At 42.6% G+C, this 23,112-nt stretch overlaps 1 protein-coding gene across 4 annotated transcripts in view; it reads left to right on the plus strand.

Moving 5' to 3' along the window:
* NEK1 (NIMA related kinase 1) overlaps window positions 1–23,112 on the plus strand; it is a 128,829-nt gene that overhangs the window by 63,460 nt on the left and 42,257 nt on the right. For all 4 annotated transcript variants that reach the window (XM_054030468.1, XM_054030469.1, XM_054030470.1 and 1 more), the window contains 5 exons: window positions 935–1,012; window positions 3,283–3,378; window positions 5,052–5,225; window positions 6,504–6,569; window positions 6,665–6,893. In XM_054030468.1, the coding sequence (XP_053886443.1) occupies window positions 935–1,012; window positions 3,283–3,378; window positions 5,052–5,225; window positions 6,504–6,569; window positions 6,665–6,893 (643 nt within the window). The remainder of the gene's footprint in view (window positions 1–934; window positions 1,013–3,282; window positions 3,379–5,051; window positions 5,226–6,503; window positions 6,570–6,664; window positions 6,894–23,112) is intronic.

A 23,112-nucleotide genomic window follows, 5' to 3' on the forward strand; every position in this document is an offset into this window, starting at 1 on the left:
GCACCCTGGATGTCTTCACACCCCTTTTTCCTCATAAGGCATAAAGAGCAAAGGAGGTCCCAGTTGTCCCTCAGTTCTATCTTATTCTCTGTATCACTGAAACAGAATTCTCGTGGTGTATTCATACTTCTCTGCCACTCTAGTAGTATTTAGTTTTTTGTTAGTTAGCTTATCTTTTAGTTGCCCAGTGGTGCATACAGTTTTTCTCCTAGTTAGTAGGCCCGGAGCCCACTTCCATTACCAAGACTTTAGCTATGATGGCAGAAGCTAAATTCCTGAGGTTTAACATATGCCTCTCCTGTAATGCTTGTGCGCCACTTAGTGATAGGCACTCTGCTGCTTGTTGTGCTTAGGCAAAGGGTATACAGTATCTCAGACTTTGCCCAATCTGCTGCCTTTTTCATAAATAGTTTTATGTTAAATACAGTTTAATAATATGTGATGGCATAATTAGAGATGGCTTTGTAATGTATACAGGCAGAGTTAAAGTTGTGCATGCATGCTTAAATTTCTGATTTCGTGAGTGCTAAGCTTTTCAACCTTAATATTGTGTTAATGTGGTTATTGATCTTATTGGAAACAAATTCTGTATGCATTTACAGTGTAACTGGTTTAAAGGTAAAAAGAACAGGAGTATTTGTGGCACCTTAGAGACTCACAAATTTATTTGAGCATAAGCTTTCATGGGCTACAGCCCACTTAAAGAATTGTTTTCTTTTGGTTTGTAAAAATTCCAAACTTGCAATTTAAAGACTGGATTTGTTCATAAAAGATGTGTTCCAGTTCAACCACAGGAATTACTGAGTGAAATTTTATGGCCTGTGTTATGCAGGTAATCAGACAAGCTGATCACAGTGCTCCCTTCTGGCCTTCAGATCTGTAAATCAGTGAGCTAACTATGACTTGCTCACTTTTAAGAACTCTTACTTTGTAGAATGAAGCTGACATTTCTGATGGACAAGAAGCAAGTGAAGAAGCAGAATTGAGACGCAAAAAAATTGAAGCACTAAAGGTAATGGGAAAAAAGAGGTTTAGAATAAATTCTTTAAAATCCACTTAATATTCTTCTATTTGGATTGAATCAGGCGGTAGAATAGGAATACAGTGGCACAGTTTTAAAATTGTACATTTGTTATTTGCAGTAGCTACACTACATTACCATATATTTGGTATTTCTCATTGTAAGGATAGATAAAACATTAAATACTGTAATGCATGAATCTGTGTTTTAATGACACCCTCTGTATATATGAAGAGGAGTTGTATTTTTCTGTAGCAAAACATACATTCTCTAGAAGTATGCACTATGGACCATTCTTCATTTAGCTTCAGGTTGTTGTGGAGAAGTCTGATGGACATGTAAAAGTAAATTAGTCTGAGTAGTTTGAGTTTAAACTAATCATTTAACTTAATTCTTCCAACACAGACAATAGGTTTGTGTACACTTTTGTGAAAGATAGAATTATTAAATACTTTGAATTGTATTGCAGTAACAAAACTATAAAGTTGACATGTTACACCTCTACCCTGATATAACGCTGTACTCGGGAGCCAAAAAATCTTACCGCGTTATAGGTGAAACTGCGTTATATCAAACTTGCTTTGATCCGCCGAAGTGCTCCCCCCCCCGAGTGCTGCTTCATCGCGTTATATCAGAATTCGTGTTATATCGGGTTGCATTATATTGGGGTAGAGGTGTACTTCAATACTAAAGCTTATTTTTGGTCACTTACACTGTGACATGTTCATTTAAAAAAAAAAAAAGCTACATTTTGAGTGAAGCTTTTCTCACTGTTAGTCTTGGTTCTGAAGACAGTTTGGTGTGGGCATGATGGAAATGCTGTGATGTGGAAAAGGAGGAAGACTGAATGCACCATGAATAATTTGTCTATTTTGTTTTGTGGAGAGAAGGGAAGGGTTGAGTTAATTGAGTACAGGCAAGAAAAGACTTTCCAGATGCTCTTGTATTCTTTGTCTTCAAGCCTGCCATAAATGTTGTTGTGAATAAGGCATCATGGCTTAATTTCATAATTATATTTCTCTAGCAAAGTTTTTAGCTTTCTGTTCTACAGGAGGTCTACAGAGTTCAGAGCTTTTAGTCTGAATTCTGCTCCATGGTCTCTTGTAACAATAACTATCTATATCACACCAATACTATGTATGTGTCCTTTAAAGTTGATGGGGGGAAATGTGCATTGTGAAAACAATGTGACTGTTCTATTATGATTAAAGCAACTAATTTTGGTCTCTTCTGTATATGTATTATATACAGAAATGCAAAATGTTTCATTTAATGTTTATTTTAACATAGTTATGGTTTTCTGTAGAAACCATGACCTTGAACTTCTGTATTGAAAAATTCATCTTAATGCTGCTTTATTTCAAGGTTTTTATTTCCATTTTGTTTGTATTAAAAGTGTACAAGGACATTTTGACATTAGAATCTCCTTTTAAAAAATATACTTGGGGCAGGATGGATTGTCTTGAAAAGACTTACGTAGTTCACCAACTTTTATGTGGAACTATTTTGTATTATTGGGTGTTTTCTGAATATGACATTAGTTCTCATATTTGACATGCGAAGTGTCATATGTTGAGAATTGAAGAACTGAGCATCTGGGACAGAGCTGGGCGAACTATGGCCCACGGGCCACATTTGGCCCACAGGACCATCCTGCCTAGCCCTTGAGCTCCCGGCCAGGGAGGCTAGCCCCCGGCCCCTCCCTGCTGTGCCCCCTCCCCTGCAGCCTCAGCTCACATGCTGCCAGTGCTCTGGGTGACAGGGCTGCAAACTTCTGCCTTGTAGCGCGGCGGCATGGCTGGCTGTGGCCGGGCAGCATGGCTGCCAGTCCTGATGCAGCATGGTAAGGGGGTGGGGAGCAGGGGGCTTGGATAAGGGACAGGGGGTTCTGGGGTGCAGTCAGGGGGCAGGGAGCGGAGGGGTTGGATAGGGGGTGGGGTTCCAGAGGGGTGGTTAAGGATAAGGGGGTCCCAGGAGGGGGGGCGGTCAGGGGACAAGAAGCAGGGGTGGAGGTGGATGGGTCGGGGGCTGTAAGGGGGGCAGTCGGGGTGGAAAGTGGGAGGGGGCCAGGCTGTTTGGGGAGACACAGCCTTCCCTACCTGGCCCTCCATACAGTTTAGGGATCCTGATGTGGTCCTAAAGCCAAAAAATTTACCAACCCCTGATCTGGGATGTTTCATTTGAAGTGGTCTGCAGAATGAAGAAGTTGGAGAACTGCTGATGAGATTGGATTGAAGCCTATTCTTTTTTCTTATTTGCAGGCCCAAGCAAATGCGCGAGCTGCAGTTCTGAAAGAGCAACTAGAGCGAAAGAGAAAGGAGGCATATGAAAGAGAGAAGAAAGCTTGGGAAGAACATGTAAGAAAAAAAGAGCTTTCTTACACAGTATTGGTTTTATTTGGCATGACCACTCCCCAGACTTGGTCTCTCAGCCAAAGAGTACAGTGTTAACTTTTTCTTCATATGACTAAAATATAAGGCCAAGATTTTCAGATCTCTGTAACTGTAGTTTTGGCTTCTAAAACTGAGCTGTGCATCTCTGAAAGTCAGAGCTCTCTTATTTATTATCTTAACTTCAGGCACCAGGTATGAAAATCTTGGCTTTTAGTTTGAAATGTACACTGAACTTAAAAAAAATCATTAGGATCATGTTGAAATATTTACTATTGTTCATGTGTTATTGAAATCCGCATAACTGTTCTTTTAGTCATAAAAACTTTGGAGTGAAAAATCAGATTGGTAAAATAGCAGCAAAAGAGAAAAATGCTTTGATGCTTTTAAGTAGGAAATACTGAAAGAGTACAGCTAGTGATCTTTTTAGGCAGCATGAAATGATGTGTGAAATTATTTGTCCCTTTTCATGGTACATAGAAGCTTGTCAGGTGACAAGCTGTGCTCAACTCATAAAATCTTTAAAGAATGAACAAATGGTGATTTATAATGATGAATTTTAACTGGTTTCTATTGATGCAATGAACTGCAACAGTGGCAAGAATTAATGATGTAATTTATACTTGTTTTCAACATATGACAGGCTATAGTGCTATTTTCAGTTCTTCACTTGGTGGCACTATTGTTGTGAATTTAAAACTAAATTAAATAATGAAATTACCTGAAAATGCTAAAGGCACGTTTGCATAAAATCTAACACCCACTCTTTTTAAAATAGTCAGGCCAAAAAAAAAAAAAGCATTTTGGGCAAAAATTCAAGGAGGAAAAGTACACATAATATTTACTGTCATCTTGTTCCCCAGCAGTAAGTGTAGAAGCTTTTAGTCTTGTGGTGTGATTTCACCCCCGCCCCCAAGTCTTTTTAATATTTCATGGGTATATACAAGGTCTTTTTAAAATAGTTGTCATTAACTATTTTTAAAGATGTCCTGTCAAATTAAATCATGTAATTTAAAAAAAAAGCTATCTATGAGTACTTGAGATGTCATTGAGCCATGTTTTTTGCATGTCTATATTCTGAAACTACCTTATTTTCAAAGGGTTTTACCATCAAACTTTGGATCAGCAGTTTATCATGCCTTTACTATGGTAACTCTTTGGATGCTGAAATCTATCTGTCTTCACCTCAATCTGGCTAATTTCCCATATTTCTAATTGTTTAACCTTTTTTTTTTCTTAATTATGACCCCCGTTAGTGCATACATGCAGAACCTTTTATTTCTCCATTCTAATACCCCTTTCTTTTTGGGTTTTGCTAAGTTTAGAAAGTGCCTTTCTACTATATTGCTGCTTTATTTTACATGAGTTAAGCCTTCAGCATAAAGTATTGGTCTTTAATAATAAATTAAGAATCTAAACCTGCCTTTACAGAGGGAAGATATTTACCACTTACATTTAGTTCCTCAAAAACAAAATTAATAACGCTCGACAGTTTAAGGGGAAAAAAAATCTTCCTCTGTCATAGGATTAAATGAAACTGGCAATCTCAGTTTAGATCCATGGTACATTGATAACTTCGTGCTGTTTCTGTTGGTTTATGTTAAAATAGAATGACTTTTTTTTTTTTTTTTTAAACACAGTTGGCAGCAAAAGGGGTAAAGAATCCTATGGTGCCTTTTAACGTGTCGGCAGCTGGGGTTAGTCCTATGCCTGGGCAACAAGAACCTGGAGGACCACCTGCCAAACCACAACTTCCATTGAAGCCCAGTACACCAGTTATCTCTATGACTTCAGCTTTGAAGTATGTGGGCGTGGTAGGTATTCCGCTAAAATCTAAAATGAACAAAAATCAGCTGAACTGGCACAAGATTTTAAAAGATATATTAATCCAAGACCGTTGGGAATCTATAAACTTTAAGAAGACCACATGTTTTTAATGAGAACTGGATACCTTAAAAATTGATGGAATTAGTATTGGTATAAATTACAGATCTATCAAGTTAATCTCCACAGAGATAATCAATTTATAATTTAGATTGGTCAACTTGATTTACAATCAATGCAAATACTAAAAATCCAGAATATCACCACTTGAGCTAATACATATTGAAGTCCACTGAGGCCAGGATTTTGCCCACAGTCTGGTAACTTCTAGGGAGGTCATTGGGAAGCTGGAGCATCAATAGTTCTTCCCCCACCCCCTTCAGCCACAGACAATGTAATGGTGGTTGCACAACAATTTTTGAATTTACAACTATTTTGTGTTACAATCTTCTAAAACTTCTAACATAGTTAGTAAACTATTTAAAACTCTGAAAAAGGAGTACCTGTTGTCACTATTATTTTTGTTGTCTGAGACAATAGCTAAGACTTTCTTATTGCTCTTTTTTCTGTATTTCAGGGACTTGATCCTGCAAACACTTACATATGAGCTTAACTTTATTATTGTGAGCATCCCATTTAATTTCAGTGGGACTAATGCAGGAGCAAAATTAAGGATGTTTAAGTGTTTGTAGAATTGGGGCTCTGGATAGTATCTTTAGTGACTGGGACACAATATCCTGCAGGATTTTTTTCAATCATATAATCAATGGAAATATGTAAGAACACATTTTTCCTCAATATGGATAGTTCTCATCATGTCTTCTCCTATATTCAACCATCCATCTTGCATTAATGTTACTGTTGATTCCTTTTTTTTCACTTGAAACATCTAGTTATAGAGCTTTCTTGGGTCTACTCATCTCAACAAATTTAAACTCAATTGTTCATATTTCTTTAAATTGTTCACTTTGTGCCACGTTAAAAGCTGTAACTTTTTTAGCAAGTTCCAAGTCTCTGACTGACTTGCAGTTGTTTTTATGGTCTGATCATTGATATGGATCTCTGCCATGTTTAGGTGTTGAAGATGAACAGACACGCTTCCTAAAATGAAGCTTAGATTGAATTGCTGGTGGAAGGCCTGGAAAAAATATTTAAATTAGGGCTGACAGATTTTTAGAAACCTTCTCCCAGTACAGACTATAAATATTCTAAAGATATTTTTGGGACTTCCTTTCTTGCATTGAATTTCGTGCTTCCTGGATCTATAGGATGAAAATAAAACTGCTATCCAGGAAACCACAGAGGAAACAAAGAAGGTAGATCTTGCTGTGCAAGTAAGTCAAATTACGTTTGGTTTTATTTTATTTTCCTGTTCCTTTCCCTTCAGAATTGAGAATAATTTAACTGGTATACTTTTGCCCCTTTTCAGAATAAAAGAGAAATACTAAGAAGATTGAATCAAAATCTTAAAACACAGGAAGATGTAAAAGGAATAAAGGAGCCTAAAGACACCTGTGAGACAGCTGTGGCTGAAGAGAGTAAAGAAGAAGAAGAATATCCTCTTCTAGTAGATCGCAAGAAATGGGAGGTTGCAGCAGCTGAGCTGGTGGTTCCTCTTGCACAGCTAACTATGGAGGAATCGTTCTCAGGGACAGAGAGTAAGGGCTTGTCTTCACTACCCGCCTGGATTGGCGGGTAGAAATCGATCTCTCGGGGATCAAATTATTGCGTCTCGTCAGGACGCGACAATCGATCCCCAAATCGACGCGCATACTCGACCAGCCCAGGTAGGAGTAAGCGCCGTCGATGGGGGAGCCGCGGCAGTCAATTTGCCGCCGTCCTCACAGCGGGGTAAGTCCGATGGGATACGTCGAATTCAGCTACACTATTCGCATAGCAGAATTTGCGTATCTTAAATCGATCCCCCCCTAGTGTAGACCTAGCCTAAGCAAGCTTTCTGCTTTGTCTACCTGAGTATTTCCATGACTGATCTCTAGGTGCCAATCTGTCTGTTCACCAGAATGAAAATGCTCCTAATTATAACCTTTTCACTACCTAAATGGTTACTCTGCCTCTCGGTCCACATCTTTCAAAGACTTGAAGAGGACTATATTCAAGGGCTGTCAAGCAATTAAAAAATAATTGCGTGATTAATTGTGCTGTTAATAATAGAATACCATTTATTTAAATATTTTTGGATGTTTTCTACTTTTTCAAATATATTGATTTCAATTACAACACAGAATACAAAGTATACAATGCTCACTTTATATTTATTTTTGATTACAAACATTTGCACTGTAAAAGAGAAAAGAAACAGCATTTTTCTTGATAAAGAGAAACAGCATTTTTCATGATAAAGAGATTGCAAGTTTAGTAGTGCAATCTCTTTATCATGAAAGTTGAACTTAACAAATGTAGAATTATGTACAAAAAAACTGCATTCAAAAATAAAACAATGTAAAAATTTAGAGCCTGCAAGTCTACTCAGTCCTACTTCTTGTTCAGCCAATCGCTCATACAAACAAGTTTGGTTACAATTTGCAGGAGATATTGCTGCCTACTTCTTGTTTACAGTGTCACATGAAAGTGAGAACAGGCTTTCACATGGCACTGTTGTAGCCAGAGTTGCAAGATACTTATGTGCCAGATGCGCTGAAGATTCATATGTCCCTTCATGCTTCAACCATGCAGATGACGGGTTCTGCTCGATAACGATCCAAAGCAGAGCAGACTGATGCATATTCATTTTCATCATCTGAGTCAGATGCCACCAGCAGAAGGTTGATTTTCTTTTTTGGTGGTTCAGGTTCTGTAATTTCCCCATTGGGGCGTTGCTCTGTTAAGACTTCTGAAAGCATGCTTCTCACCTTGTGTGTCTCAAATTTTGGATGGTACTTCAGAGTCTTAAACACTGGGTCAAGTGCTGTAGCTATTTTTAGAAACCTTCTTTGCGTTTTGTCAAATCTGCTGTGAAAGTGTTCTTAAAAAACAAACATATGCTGGGTCATCATCTGAAACTGCTGTAACATGAAATATATGGCAGAATGTGAGTAAAACAGAACAGGAGACCTACACAATTCTCCACCAAGGAGTTCAGTCACAAATTTAATTAATGCATTATTTTTTTAATGAACATCATCAGCATGGAAGCATGTCCTCTGGAACAATGGCTGAAGCATGAAGAGGCATATGAATCTTTATCGCATCTGGCACATAAATATCTTGTGATGCCAGCTACAACGGTGCCATGCGAACACCTGTTCTCATTTTCTGGTGACATTGTAAACAAGAAGCAGGCAGCAGTATCTCCCTTAAATGTAAACAAACTTGTTTGTCTTAGCTATTGGCTGAACAAGAAGAAGGACTGAGTGGACTTGTAGGCTCTAAAGTTTTGCATTGTTTTGTTTTTGAGTGCAGTTATGTAACAAGAAAAAAATCTACATTTGTAAGTTGCACTTTCATGATAAGGAGAGTGCACTACAGTACTTGTATGAGGTGAATTGAAAAATAGTATTTCTTTATCATTTTTACAGTGCAAATATTTGTAATTAAAAATAATATAAAGTGAGCACTGTACACTTTGTATTCTATGTTGTAATAGAAATCCATATATTGAAAAGGTAGAAAAACAATTGGTATTCTATTGTTTAACATTGCGATTAATCATGATTACTTTTTTTTTAGTCAATCGTGTGAGTTAACTGATTGATCGACATCCCTACTATATTCTATTTTGGTTAAGAATTGATGTACAAGTCAAGGGGTTAACTAGTTTTATTGAGTTTTGCCTCAAAGGAGTTAAGTTCTACTGTTAGAACAAATAGTTAACTGAGCTTGAGAGTTTGTATAAAGTTGTGCTGACTAACTCCCATTGCAGACTATCACTACAAGAATCTTTTTACACATTTATTAATCATACATAAGAAGGTAAAGCAGTTAAGGCATTTAAAACTTAAAAAGTGAAACAAAACCTCACCATTTAAAATTTCCATGGTACCCTTTCCATTTTAGTTAGTATTGAAAGCCTTTGTTAGGAAAAAGAGACTCAGTTATAGGATGATTTGTTGTTACTGAGATCTGAACCCGTTTCTTTTTAAGAGAAGACAAAAAAAATTACAGAAGGAAAGAAAAAGTATCAAAGATGCAGTTTGTCTTTTTCACTTGCATTTTAGCTGCTGGAAAATTTTCAGGCAAAACTCTTGCTTTTTTACGTATCTGGCTAAAGCATTATTTTTAGTTTGCCTCCTTGGTCACATTTTTGTTTTTGGAGGGGGGTGAAGGGTATATCAGCAGAAACCTTCAGTTCATACTTCAGATGTTCAGATGTTGTTCAGTATTAAACCCAGTGGATCTGGTGATGTCATCTGGCTTTCTTCTTCAGTGTGTTAAGAATATCTTTCAGGATCAGGAAAACAGTGTAATGGCAAATTCCTGGGTCCCAGTATATGATGATGAAGCATATTTCCTCCTGTTGTTCCTTCTCAAATAAGCTACCCCAAAAAAACAGATTTCATTCTATTAAAACTGATCATCTGGTGGTCTCATGTTCAGGCACTTACTTTCATTTTAATATCATATTGGCCTGTGCTATAGCATTTTTTTTTTACTTTAATCCTTAAAGTTTCCTAATTATAGATTTTTAGTTTATATAATTTGACTCTAATCTGTGATCATTTTTATAAAACAATTTATATACTGGTCACTATGGCCTCTTTGTTACCTTTTAGCCCCACCTCTTTGGACAGGCTAAAATTCTAGCCCAGAGTATAAGTCTCCACAGAGTTAAACTATCATTCTTCAAGTGCTTCCTCATGTCCATTCCATGCTAGGTGTATGCACCCACACTGCGTGCAGAGTTGTCGGACTTTTTTTCCCTTAGTGCTATCCATAGGACTGGCTCTACCACTCCTTGGAAGCTGCACGCACATGCAGTATAAGGGGCTCTGCACCCTCTGTTCCTTCTTACCGCCTGTGATGGTTGCTTGGAATGATCGCTCCTGCTCTTGCAAGGCTTCTTTCCCAGTGGCTTGGACTTTTCTGTCATATATCATACAGTTATTGTAGTTAGTGTATATAGTTCTTAGCAAGTGTTTGTGTATATAGTGTGGATAGTGGTCCTTCTCACTGAGGAACTTTCACCACTAGGACTGACTTCAAGCTGTGTGCCTGCTCGGGCAAGCCCATGCCTGTGAGTGACCCACACTCTAGCTGTCTAAAGAGCCTCGGGAAAACTCAGATTTAAGAGAAGTGCCAGATATGCAGGTGCTTCAAACATGCACTCAAAAAGATATAAACATTTGTCTGAAGGCCTTCCTCATGGAGGCAGCCTTCAAACCAGCCTCAGAGCTGAGCAGCTCCGAATAGGCGCCAAGAAGTTCAGCTTCTGTGTGAAGTGCTCCATTGGTTCCATGCTCCTCCTGGCACCATTCTCCATCCCTAGTGCCAAAGAAGAAACATAAGAAACAGCATGCCGAGAGAGGGTAGTCTCCAGTGCCAAAAAGGGACAAGTGGGGCGTAGCTGGCATTGTCAGACTCACACCGGGCCACTTGTCCTCCCAAGAGCCACTATTGGCTCCTGCGACTCTACCACAGCTCCAAGTCCAGTCTGGGATCCACCTCTGACTCCCGGGAGCAGCCATGGAACCTCTTGCCTGTGGGCCCCTTCGACTCCAGAGGCTTTCCAGGCGGCAAAGAATCTGATGTCCCTCCCGATCCCGTCTACCCTGCAAGTTCCCCTGCCAGCCAAGGATACCGAGGATAAAAGGGATCCAGGGGTGGTGAGCTCCATCATGGCACAGACCATGATAGCACCATCCAGAGGAAAACTCTCCATGGTACCTTTGCAATGGTCTCTGACACGTCATCAGTCACTGGTTCCCCGGCACTGCCTGGAGGCAGAAGCAGGATACTGCACTGTCCATGATCTCTGAGGGAAGAATCTAGTATCCTGTTATGTATCTCTAACCAGCCAATGCTGTTGGGGAGGTACGATTTTAACCTGTGGGATTCAATGGCTAAAGTTAGTCTCCCCGCTACAGGAGTCAAGGCAGGAGTTCATGGCAATCCTGGAGGAAGACTGTGGCCAGGACCTCCCTCCAGGCAGTGCTGGACTCGGCCAACTCAGCAGCCAGAACGATGGCATCAGCCATGAGGCACAGTTCCTGGCTCCAATCATCTGGCCTCTCTTGGATGCAGCAGTCCATCCAAGACCTCCCTATTCTCTGAATAAATGGACTCCAAGCTCCCTGGTCTCAAAGACTCGAGGGCCATGCTTCACTCGCTGGGCCTTTAGATGCCCCTAGCCTCCAGGAAGCATTTTAGGCCCCAGCAGCCTCCCTGATTCCCTGAGCCGTCTAGGCAGGAGCCCTACAAAAGAAAAGGAAAGGGTTATAAATGTTGTCAGTTTCTGCCTCAGTTTCCCAGTTGGGCTCACATAGATACTCCAGTGGGGCCAGGCAGGCCTTTTGAAGCTATGCCAGAGAATGGCATACCAGTTTTGACTCCAGATCTATTCCCTGTTTTGTTTTGGATCACCTGTTGCTCTTCCTAATATTTACTAATCCCAAAAGCCAAGGTGGGGTCTACTGCCTGTCCTGGACCAACATCGCCCCAACCCATATCTCAAGAAACTAAGGTTCCAAGTGGTCTCCCTGGCCGTTGTCATTCCCACCCTAGATCCGGGAGACTGGTACGCTGCCCTTGATTTGAAGGATGCTTATTTCCACTTTTCCATCTTCCGCAGACACAGGAGATTGCTTAAATTTCTGGTGGGTCATCTGCCAATCACTGCGCTTCCTTTTGGTCTTTCAGCAGCTCCCATGGGTTTTAATGAAGTGTATGATGGTGGTTGCAGCCTTCCTCAGACATCTAGGCATACAAGTCTACCTTTACCTCGACGACTGGCTGATCAAAGGCCACTCACAGGCTCAAGTCCAGCACAGCATCAGCATAGCATAGGCCACCTTTCAGGCACGGGGCCTGTTAATAAATGTACAAAAGTCAACTTTTGGTCCTGGTTCAGAGAATAGAGTTCATCGGGGTGGAGCTTGACTCCATCCAGGCCAATGCCTATTTACTGGAGACCAGATTCCCAACTATGTCAGACCTGATCTCCTAGGTCGCAACCCACCCTTTTACAACCACCTGGGTTTGTCTCAAACTGTTGGGTGACACAGCGGTATGTATCTATGTGGTGCAGTATGCACAGTTATGCCTCAGACCCCTGCAGATGTATCTGAAATCAGTCTACTCCCCAGCAGACACCACTTGGACTCGGTATTCATGATTCTGCCGCCTGTCCTTTGCTTAGTTGGTGGAGAGACCTAGGTTCCATAATGAAAGGGTACCTTTTGCTGCCCCATATCCATTGGTAACCTTGGTTTTGGGCGCATCGGACCTGAAGTCGGGACCCCACTTCGAAAGTCTCAACCTCTGCTCCCAGGAAGAACTTTCCCTGCACATAAATGTCAGGGAACTCAGTGGTACGTTTGGCTTGACAGGTGTTTCTTCCCCAGATCTCATGCAAGGTGCTGCAGGTCTTGACAGACAAAATGGCCTCGATGTTTTACATCAACAAGCAGGGAGAAGCTCGATCTTGAGCCCTGTGCTAAGAGTCTGTAAGACTTGTGCATGAAACATGCCATTCACCTTAAGGCGTCACTTCTCCAAGGAACCCAGTACACACAGAGGGATCACCTCAGCAGGTCCTTTTCCTCTCACCTCGAGTGGTCTCTTCACCTGGAGATTGCCAGTGTTATTTTCCAGAAGTGGGGGCCTCCTAAGGTGGACTTGTTTGCCACCAGACAGAACAGGAAATGTCATCAGTTCTATTTGCTGCACAGGCTCAACAGGGGCTCCCTCTCCAATGCCTTCCTACTCTCTCTTGCCAGGAGCTAGGATTGACGATGTGACAGAGAGACTGCCGAGACTCATCAAGCCCTCAGATCACTACCCCTTCCTACTTCTCCACGTGGGCTCCAATGATACTGCCAAGAATGACCTTGAACGGATCACTTCAGACTACGTGGTTCTGGGAAGAATAAAGGAGTTTGAGGCACAAGTGATGTTCTCATCCATCCTCCCTGTGGAAGGAAAAGGCCCGGGTAGAGACAGCTGAATCATGGAAGTCAACGAATGGCTACACAGGTGGCGTCAGAGAGAAGGTTTCGGATTCTTTGACCATGGGATGGTGTTCCAAGAAGGAAGAGTGCTAGGCAGAGACGGGCTCCACCTAACGAAGAGAGGGAAGAGCAGCTTCACAAGCAGGCTGGCTAACCTAGTGAGGAGGGCTTTAAACTAGGCTCACTGAGGGAAGGAGACCAAAGCCCAGAAGTAAGTGGGGAAGTGGGATACTGTGAAGGAAGCATGAGCAGGAGGGCGCAAGAGGGGAGGACTCCTGCCTCATATTGAGAAAGCAGGACAAACAACGAGTTACCTTAAGTGCCTATACACAAATGCAAGAAGCTTGGGAAACAAGCAGGGAGAACTGGAAGTCCTGGCACAGTCAAGGAATTATGATGTGATTGGAATAACAGAGACTTGGTGGGATAACTCACATGACTGGAGTACTGTCATGGATGGATATAAACTGTTAAGAAAGACAGGCAGGTCAGAAAAGGTGGGGGAGTTGCATTGTATGTAAGAGAGCAGTATGACTGTTCAGAACTCTGGAATGAAACTGCAGAAAAACCTGAGAGTCTCTGATTAAGTTTAGAAGTGTGAGCAACAAAAGTGATGTCGTGGTGGGAGTCTACTATAGACCACCAGACCGGGGGATGAGGTGGACGAGGCTTTCTTCCGGCAACTAACCGAAGTTACTAGATCACAATCCCTGATTCTCATGGGAGACTTCAGTCACCCTGATATCTGCTGGGAGAGCAATACAGTGGTGCACAGACAATCCAGAAAGTTTTTGGAAACTGTAGGGGACAATTTCCTGATGCAAGTGCTGGTGTAACCAACTAGGGGCAGAGCTCTTCTTGACCTGCTGCTCACAAACCGGGACGAATTAGTAGGGGAAGCAAAAGTGGATGGGAACCTGGGAGGCAGTGACCATGAGATGGTAGAGTTCAGGATCCTGACACAAGGAAGAAAGGAGAGCAGCAGAATATGGACCCTGGACTTCAGAAAAGCAGATTTTGACTCCCTCAGGGAACTGATGGGCAGGATCCCCTGGGACAATAATATGAGGGGGAAAGGAGTCAAGGAGAGCTGGCTGTATTTTAAAGAATCCTTATTGCGGTTGCAGGAACAAACCATCCCAATGTGTAGAAAGAATAGTAAATATGGCAGGCGACCAGCTTGGCTTAACAGTGAAATCGTTGCTGATCTTAAACACAGAAAAGAAGCTTACAAGAAGTGGAAGCTTGGACAAATGACTAGGGAGGAGTCTAAAAATATTGCTCAGGCATGCAGGAGTGAAATCAGGAAGGCCAAATCACACTTAGAGTTGCAGCTAGCAAGAGATGTTAAGAGTAACAAGAAGGGTTTCTTCAGGTATGTTAGCAACAAGAAGGTGGTCAAGGAAAGTGTGGGCCCCTTACTGAATGAGGGAGGCAACCTAGTGACAGAGGATGTGGAAAAAGCTAATGTACTCAATGTTTTTTTTTCTTTTTGTTTTTGTTTTTGTTTTTTTGTTTTTTTGCCTCTGTCTTCACGAACAAGATCAGCTCCCAGACTGCTGCACTGGGCAACACAGCATGGGGAGGAGGTGACCAGCACTCTGGAGAAAGAAGTGGTTTAGGTCTATTTAGAAAAGCTGGACGAGCACAAGTCCATGGGGCCAGATGCGCTGCATCCAATGGTGCTAAAGGAGTTGGAGGATGTGATTGCAGAGCCATTGGCCATTATTTTTGAAAACTCATGGCGATCGGGGGAGATCCCGAATGACTGGAAAAAGGCTAATGTAGTGCCCATTTTTAAAAAAGGGAAGGAGGAGGATCCGGGGAACTATAGGCCAGTCAGCCTCACCTCAGTCCCTGGAAAAATCATGGAGCAGGTCCTCAAGGAATCAATTCTGAAGCACTTAGAGGAGAGGAAAGTGATCGGGAACAGTCAGCATGGATTCACCAAGGGCAAGTCATGCCTGACTAACCTAATTGCCTTTTATGAGATAACTGGCTCTGTGGATGAGGGGAAAGCAGTGGACGTCATATTCCTTGACTTTAGCAAAGCTTTTGATACGGTTTCCCACTGTATTATTGCTGACAAATTAAAGTAGTATGGGCTGGATGAACGGACTATAAGGTGGATAGAAATCTGGCTAGATAGTCGGGCTCAACAGGTAGTTATCAATGGCTCCATGTCTAGTTGGCAGCTGGTATCAAGCGGAGTGCCCCAAGGGTCGGTGCTGGGGCCGGTTTTGTTCAGTATCTTCATTAATGATCTGTAGGATGGCGTGGACTGTACCCTCAGCAAGTTTGCACATGACACTAAACTGGGAGGAGTGGTAGATAGGCTGGAGGGTAGGGATAGGATACAGAGGGACCTAGACAAATTAGAGGATTGGGCCAAAAGAAAGCTGATGAGGTTCAATAAGGACAATGCAGAGTCCTGCACTTAGGACGGAAGAATCCCATGCACTGCTACAGACTAGGGACCTAATGGCTAGGCAGCAGTTGTGCAGAAAAAGACCTAGGGGTTTCATTGGGATGAGAAGCTGGATGAGAGTCTCATAGACTTTAAGGTCAGAAGGGACCATTATGATCATCTAGTCTGACCTCCTGCACAATGCAGGCCACTGAATCTCACCCACCCACTCCTGTAAGAAACCCCTAACCTATGCCTGAGTTATTGAAGTCCTCAAATCGTGGTTTTAAAGACCTCAAGGTGCAGAGAATCCTCCAGCAAGTGACCTGTGACTCATGCTGCAGAGGAAGGCGAAAAACCTCCAGGGCCTCTGCCAATCTGGAGGAAAATTCCTTCCTGACCCCAAATATGGCGATCAGTTAAACCCTGAGCATGTGGGCAAGACTCACCAGCCAGCACCCAGGAAAGAATTCTCTGTAGTAACTCAGATCCCACCCCATCTAACATCCCATCATAGACCATTGGGCATTTTAATTTCCTAATAATCAAAGATCAATTAATTGCCAAAATTAGGCTATCCCATCATACCATCCCCTCCATAAACTTAGCAAGCTTAGTCTTGAAGCCACAAATATGTCTTTTGCCCCCACTACTCCCCTTGAAAGGCTGTTCCAGAACTTCACTCCTCTAATGGTTAGAAACCTTTGTCTCATTTCAAGTCTAAACTTCCTAATGTCCAGTTTATATCCGTTTGTTCTTGTGTCCACATTGGTACTAAGCTTAAATAATTCCTCTCCTTCCCTGATATTTATCCCTCTGATATATTTATAAAGAGCAATCCTATCTCCCCTCATCCTTCTTTTGGTTAGGCTAAACAAGCCAAGCTCTTTGAGTCTCCTTTCATAAGACAGGGTTTCCGTTCCTCGGATCATCCTAGTAGCCCTTCTCTATACCTGTTCCAGTTTGAATTCATCCTTCTTAAACGTGAGAGACCAGAACTGCACACAGTATTCCAGATGAAGTCTCACCAGTGCCTTGTGTAATGGTACTAACATCTCCTTATCTTTACTGGAAATACCTCGCCTGATGCATCCCAAGACCACATTAGCTTTTTTAATGGCCATATCACATTGGCGGCTCATAGTCATCCTGTGATCAACCAATACTCCGAGGTCCTTCTCCTCCTCTATTACTTCCAACTGATGTGTCCCCAATTTATAACCAAAATTCTTGTTATTAATCCCTAAATGCATGACCTTGCACTTTTCATTACTAAATTTCATCCTATTACTCCAGTTTACAAGGTCATCCAGATCTTCCTGTATGATATCCTGGTCCTTCTCTGTATTAGCAATACCTCCCAGCTTTGTGATCCGTGCCAAGGTCAGTAATAAAAAGATTAAATAAGACTGGTCCCAAAACCGATCCCTGAGGAACTCCAGTAGTGACCTCCTTCCAGCCTGAGAGTTCACCTTTCAGTACGACCCGTTGTAGTCTCCCCTTTAACCAGTTCCTTATCCACCTTTCAATTTTCATATTGATCCCCATCTTTTCCAATTTAGCTACTAATTCCCCATGTGGAACCATATCAAATTCCTTACTGAAGTCGAGGTAAATGAGATCCACTGCGTTTCCTTTGTCTAAAAAATCTGTTACCTTCTCAAAGAAGGCGATCAGGTTGGTTTGGCACGATCTATCTTTTGTAAAACCATGTTGTATTTTGTCCCAATTACCATTGACCTCAGTGTCCTTAACTACTTTCTCCTTCAAAAATTTTTCCAAGACCTTGCATACTACAGATGTCAAACTAACAGGCCTATTGTTACTCGGATCACGTTTTTTCTTTCTTAAAAATAGTAACTATGTTAGCAATTCTCCAGTCGTATGGTACAACCCCTGAGTTTACTGATTAATTAAAAATTCTTGCTAATGGGCTTGCAATTTCATGTGCCAGTTCCTTTAATATTCTTAGATGAAGATTATCTGGGCCCCCCGATTTAGGCCCATTAAGCTGTTCGAGTTTGGCTTTTGTCTCTGATGTGGTAATATCTACCTCCATATCCTCATTTCCCATTTGTCATCCTACCATTATCCGTAAGCACCTCATTAGCCTCATTAAAGACTGAGGCAAAGTATTTGTTTGTATTGGGCCATGCCTAGATTATCCTTATCCTCCACTCCATCCTCAGTGTTTAGCGGTCCCACTTCTTTCTTTGTTTTCTTCTTATTTATATGGCTATAGAACCTTTTACTATTGGTTTTAATTCCCTTTGCAAGGTCCAACTCGACATGACTTTTGGCCTTTCTCACGTTATCCCTACATGTTCTGACCTCAATAAGGTAGCTTTCCTTGCTGATCCCTCCCATCTTCCACTTCTTGTAGGTTTTCTGCTTTTTCTTAATCACCTCTCTGAGATGCTTGCTCATCCAGCTTGGTCTACAACTCCTGCCTATGAATTTTTTCCCCTTTCTTGGGATGCAGGCTTCTGATAGTTTCTGCAACTTTGACTTGTAGTAATTCCAGGCCTCTTCCGCCTTTAGATCCACAAGTTCTTCAGTCCAATCCACTTCCCTAACTAATTTCCTTAATTCTTTAAAGTTAGCCCTTTTAAAATAAAAAACCCTAGTCCCAGATCTATTTTTGTTTATCCTTCCATTTAGTTTGAACTGAATTAGCTCATGATCACTCAAGCCAAGGTTGTCCCCTACAACCATTTCTTCTATGAGGTCCTCACTACTCACCAAAACCAAATCTAAAATGGCATCCCCTCTTGTTGGTTCTTCAACTACTTGGTGAAAGAATCCATCAGCTATCGCATCCAGGAAAATCTGAGCCCTACTGTTGTTATTAGCACTTGTCCTCCAGTCTATATCTGGGAAGTTAGACTCCCATGATCACACAATTCCCATGGGTGCTTACTTCATTAAAAACCATTAAAGAGGTCTCTATCCATATCCAAATCAGATCCCGGTGGTCCATAGCATACCCCAAGCTCCCAGGGGAGGCTCTAGTAGCTTTTTTCCCCAATGTGTTTTTTGCCCAGACAGACTGTCTTATCCACTCCATCACTTCTTATTGCTTTACAGTCTACTTCATCATTGATATACAATGCTACTCCACCACCTTTGCCTTTATTTCTGTCTTTCCTAAACAGCACATAGCCTTCAATACCTGTACTCGAGACATGACTACTATTCCACCATGTTTCTGTTATCCCTATAATATCTGGTTTCACTTCCTGCACCAGTAGCTCTAGTTCCTCCATTTTGTTACCTAGGCTCCTCACATTAGCGTACAAACATCTTAATTTTTGCCATTTGGCTTCACTGACATTCTTTACCCGATTAGGCACAGACATTCTACCGCCAGTATCACCTATTAGATGGGTATCTACACTACCCTTCCTCCTTATGTCCATTCTCATACCCATGGCTGTATCCTTTCTTACTTTGTTTTCTTCCTTCTCAATGTTAAAATCAAGCGTGGAGATTACCTGGACATCTCCCAACCACCTCTCCCCCGCACCCCAATTCCTAGTTTAAAGCTCTCTTAATCAGTTGTGCCAGCCTCCATCCTAGAAGTCTATCTCCCTCCTTACTCAGGTGAAGTCCTTCCCGAGAGAGTAGTTCTCTGTCCATGAATGCTTCCCAGTGGCCATACATCCCAAAGCCCTCCTTATAGCACCACTGCCTGAACCATCTGTTGATCGCCATAATCTTGTCACACCTTTGTTGTCCTTCTCTAGGAACAGGCAGAATCCCACTGAAGATCATCTGAGCCTCAATTTCCTTAAGCGTCTTCCCCAGCCTGGCATAGTCTCCCTTGATACGTTCCAGCAAGAATCTAGCTGTATCATTTGTTCCTACATGAAGGACAATCAGCGGATTCTTTCCCGCTCCTGTTAGGATCCTTTTCAGCCTGAGGTCCACATCCTGTATCTTAGCACCCAGCAGACAGCACACCTTGCTGTTCTCCGGATTAGCTCTAGTTACAGGCCTGTCTATTCTTCTCAGTGAGGAGTCCCCAATCACGTAGACCTGCCTTTTCCTGGTGATGGTGCGATTCTCTGGTCTATCCCCTGCTCCCTCTGGCTGCAAGTCCTCTCGATTTTCTATTGTCCCTTGTAGTCCTCCGCAACCCATCCCGTATCCTCCTGGGGCTCATATTTGGTGTTATCTCCATTGACTCTTCCCCCCCTTCCTATAGGACTAGCAGCTCTTCTCTTCTTCCTTGCCCTCTCACCTTCAGCAACCACCTGCTGTGCCCCTTCTTCATTTTCCAACTCTGCAAACCTGTTCCTGAGCTCTTTTTCTCCTTCACTAGCCAGTTTTTTCCTCTGCCTGGTTCTCTTAGTCACATGCTTCCACTGTCCACTTTCCTCACGCAGCAGTCTCCCCTCAGAATTTTTTGGTCCTGCTTCCAATTGCAAGTCTGAGCTTTTTCCTTCAGCCTCCTCATGTCTTTGCTCCATCATCTGCTCGAACCCCCTTCTAAACTCAACCAGAGTTTCCACCTGCATCTCCAATACTTGGATCTTTTCTTCCATCAGCTCTATCAGGCGGCACTTCATGCAGACGAAACTCTTTTCAGATACCCCCTCCAGGATCATGTACATCCCGCAGCTTCCACATCCAGTCATCCTCATTATGTCTTCCACCGCTTGGATCACTATCACTGCTGCCTCTGAGTCGACAGTATGCCCTTGTTGCCAAGAAGGCTAACGGCATTTTGGGCTGTATAAGTAGGGGCATTACCAGCAGATCGAGGGATGTGATCATTCCCCTGTATTTGACATTGATGAGGTCTCTTCTGGAGTACTGTGTCCAATTTTGGGCCCCACACTACAAGAATGATGTGGAAAAACTGGAAAGAGTCCAGCGAAGGGCAACAAAAATGATTAGGGGGCTGGAGCACATGACTTATGAGGAGAGGCTGAGGGAACTGGATTTGTTTAGTCTGCAGAAGAGAAGAATGAGGGGGGATTTGATAGCTGCTTTCAGCTACCTGAAAGGGGGTTCGAAAGAGGATGGATCTAGACTGTTCTCAGTGGTAGCAGATGACAGAACAAGGAGTAATGGTCTCAAGTTGCAGTGGGGGAGGTTTAGGTTGGATATTAGGAAAAACTTTTCCACTAGGAGGGTGTTGAAGCACTGCAATGGGTTACCTAGGGAGGTGGTGGAATATCCTTCCTTAGAGGTTTTTAAGGTCAGGCTTGGCAATTGGTCCTGCTTTGAGCAGGGGATTGGACTAGACGACTTCCTGAGGTCCCTTCCAGTCTTGATAATCTAATCTATTCTATGTGGGTAGACCTTCCCACTGATCCCCTTGGTTTACAAGGACCTCCTAAAGATCAACTGGGACAAGGTGAAGGTTATCCTGATAGCTGCAGCATGGCCACGCCAGCTTTGTTCGGCAAGCTTCTGGAGCTCTCAGTGGCAGCTTCACTTGCGCTCCCACACCGTCCAGACTTGATTTCACAAGACTACGGCCAATTGCTTCACCCGAATCTCGCCTCCTTGTACCTGTACCAGCCTGGTTGCTTCGTGGCTGAACTCTAAAGAGCAGGCCTGCTTGAACTAGTTTTGACAAGTCTTGCTAGGTAGCAGAAAGCCTGCCACCATGTCCACCTACTTGGCTAAGTGGAGATATTTCACTTTTTGGGCCTCCGAACGGAATCTTTCTCCATCCCAGTCTTCTCTGTAGTCTGTCTTGGACTATCTGCTCCACCTAAAAAATCAAGATCTGGCGCTCTCATCTATTAAGGTTCACTTGGCAGTCATTTCTGCCTTTCACACTCCAGTGCAGGGCAGATCAGTGTTCTCCCACGAGATGACAATCAGGTTTCTCAAGGGCTTGGAAAGACTCTATCCTCAGGTTCATGAACTGATTTCCACAATGGGACTTAAACCTTGTCTTGTCAAAGCTCACGGGGCCTCCATTTGAGCTGTTAGCATCTTGTTCCATACTGCTTCGCTCTTGGAAGGTTGCCTTCCTCTTGGCGATCACCTCAGCCAGAGGGTATCTGAGATCAAAGCCGTGTTGTCAGAACCCCTTTATATGGTGATGTTCAAGGACAAGGTCCAGCTGCACCCCCATCCAGCCTTCCTACCGAAGGTGGTGTCGCAATTCCACAACAATCAGGACATTTTTCTTTCGGTCGTCTTTCTGAAACCTCTCAAGACCACCGAGGAGCGTTGGTTCCATACATTAGACATTTAGCAGGCCCTAGCCTTCTATAACAAGAGGACTAAGCCCTTCTGCAAATCTACACAACTCTTTATAGTAGTAGCAGGAAGGATGAGAGGGCTGCCAATGTCATCCCAAAGAATCTTGTCCTGGATATCCGCCTGTATCGGGGTTTGTTACGAGCAGGCGAAGGCTCCGCCTCCAGCCATCATGAATGCTCATTCCACAAGAGCTCAGGCTTCGTCAGCAGCATTCCTCTCACAAGTACCAGTCCAGGACATCTGCAGAGCTACAATATGATCGTCGGTCCATACTTTCGCATCCTACTACGCCATCACCTAGCAGACCCATGACAATGCCAGTTTCGGAAGAGCGGTGTTGTAATCAGCACATCCATAAACTCCAAGCCCACCTCCAAGGGGTACTGCTTGAGTCACCTAGCATGGAATGGCCATGACCACGCACTCAAAGAAGGGGGGAAAGAAAAGTTACTAATCTTTTGTAACGGTTGCTCTTCAAGATGTCCATTCCATGACCCACCTTCCTACCCCTCTGTCGGTGATATCAGTAAGAAAAATGGTGAGATGGTGCAGAGCCGGCAGTGCTCCTTATACTGGTGCATATGTGCATGGCTCCAGGGGGCACTAGAACCAGTCCGAGGGATACCACTAAGGGGAAAATCTCTGGCAACTGTGCATGCGGCACACACACCTGGCATGGAATGGACATGAGCAACACATCTTTAAGAACAACAGTTACAAAAGGTTAGTAACCATTTTTTCTTCTGATGCGTGTATGCCATCTCAAAAGGACTAGAAGATATAATAGAAGAAATTTTTCAATTTACATTTATTACTTTTATTTTAGTTTTTTATGTTGGAGCCTTTCTTAGTTTAAGCTTGATAGAATTCCTGATATTGTTGATCAAGCCTAATACTCTTAAATTCTGTCTCCTCCGTGTCTGATGGTCTCAAAAAGTGGGAGTTCCCCTTCTCCCTAGCAACTGATTTTGGCTCTAAACTAAAGTGCAGGACTGCTATTCAGGAAGAATGTTGCAAAATCCTCTGCTTTTAAGCATGCATAAAATGGGAGGCTCAAAGTCTCCCTTTGTAGCAGAGCCTTTCAAAAGATTTTTGTTTTAATTTAAATTGAGTTTACCT

This window comes from Malaclemys terrapin, chromosome 5, assembly GCF_027887155.1.
Source record: "Malaclemys terrapin pileata isolate rMalTer1 chromosome 5, rMalTer1.hap1, whole genome shotgun sequence".
In the NCBI taxonomy this organism is placed as follows: domain Eukaryota; kingdom Metazoa; phylum Chordata; order Testudines; family Emydidae; genus Malaclemys; species Malaclemys terrapin.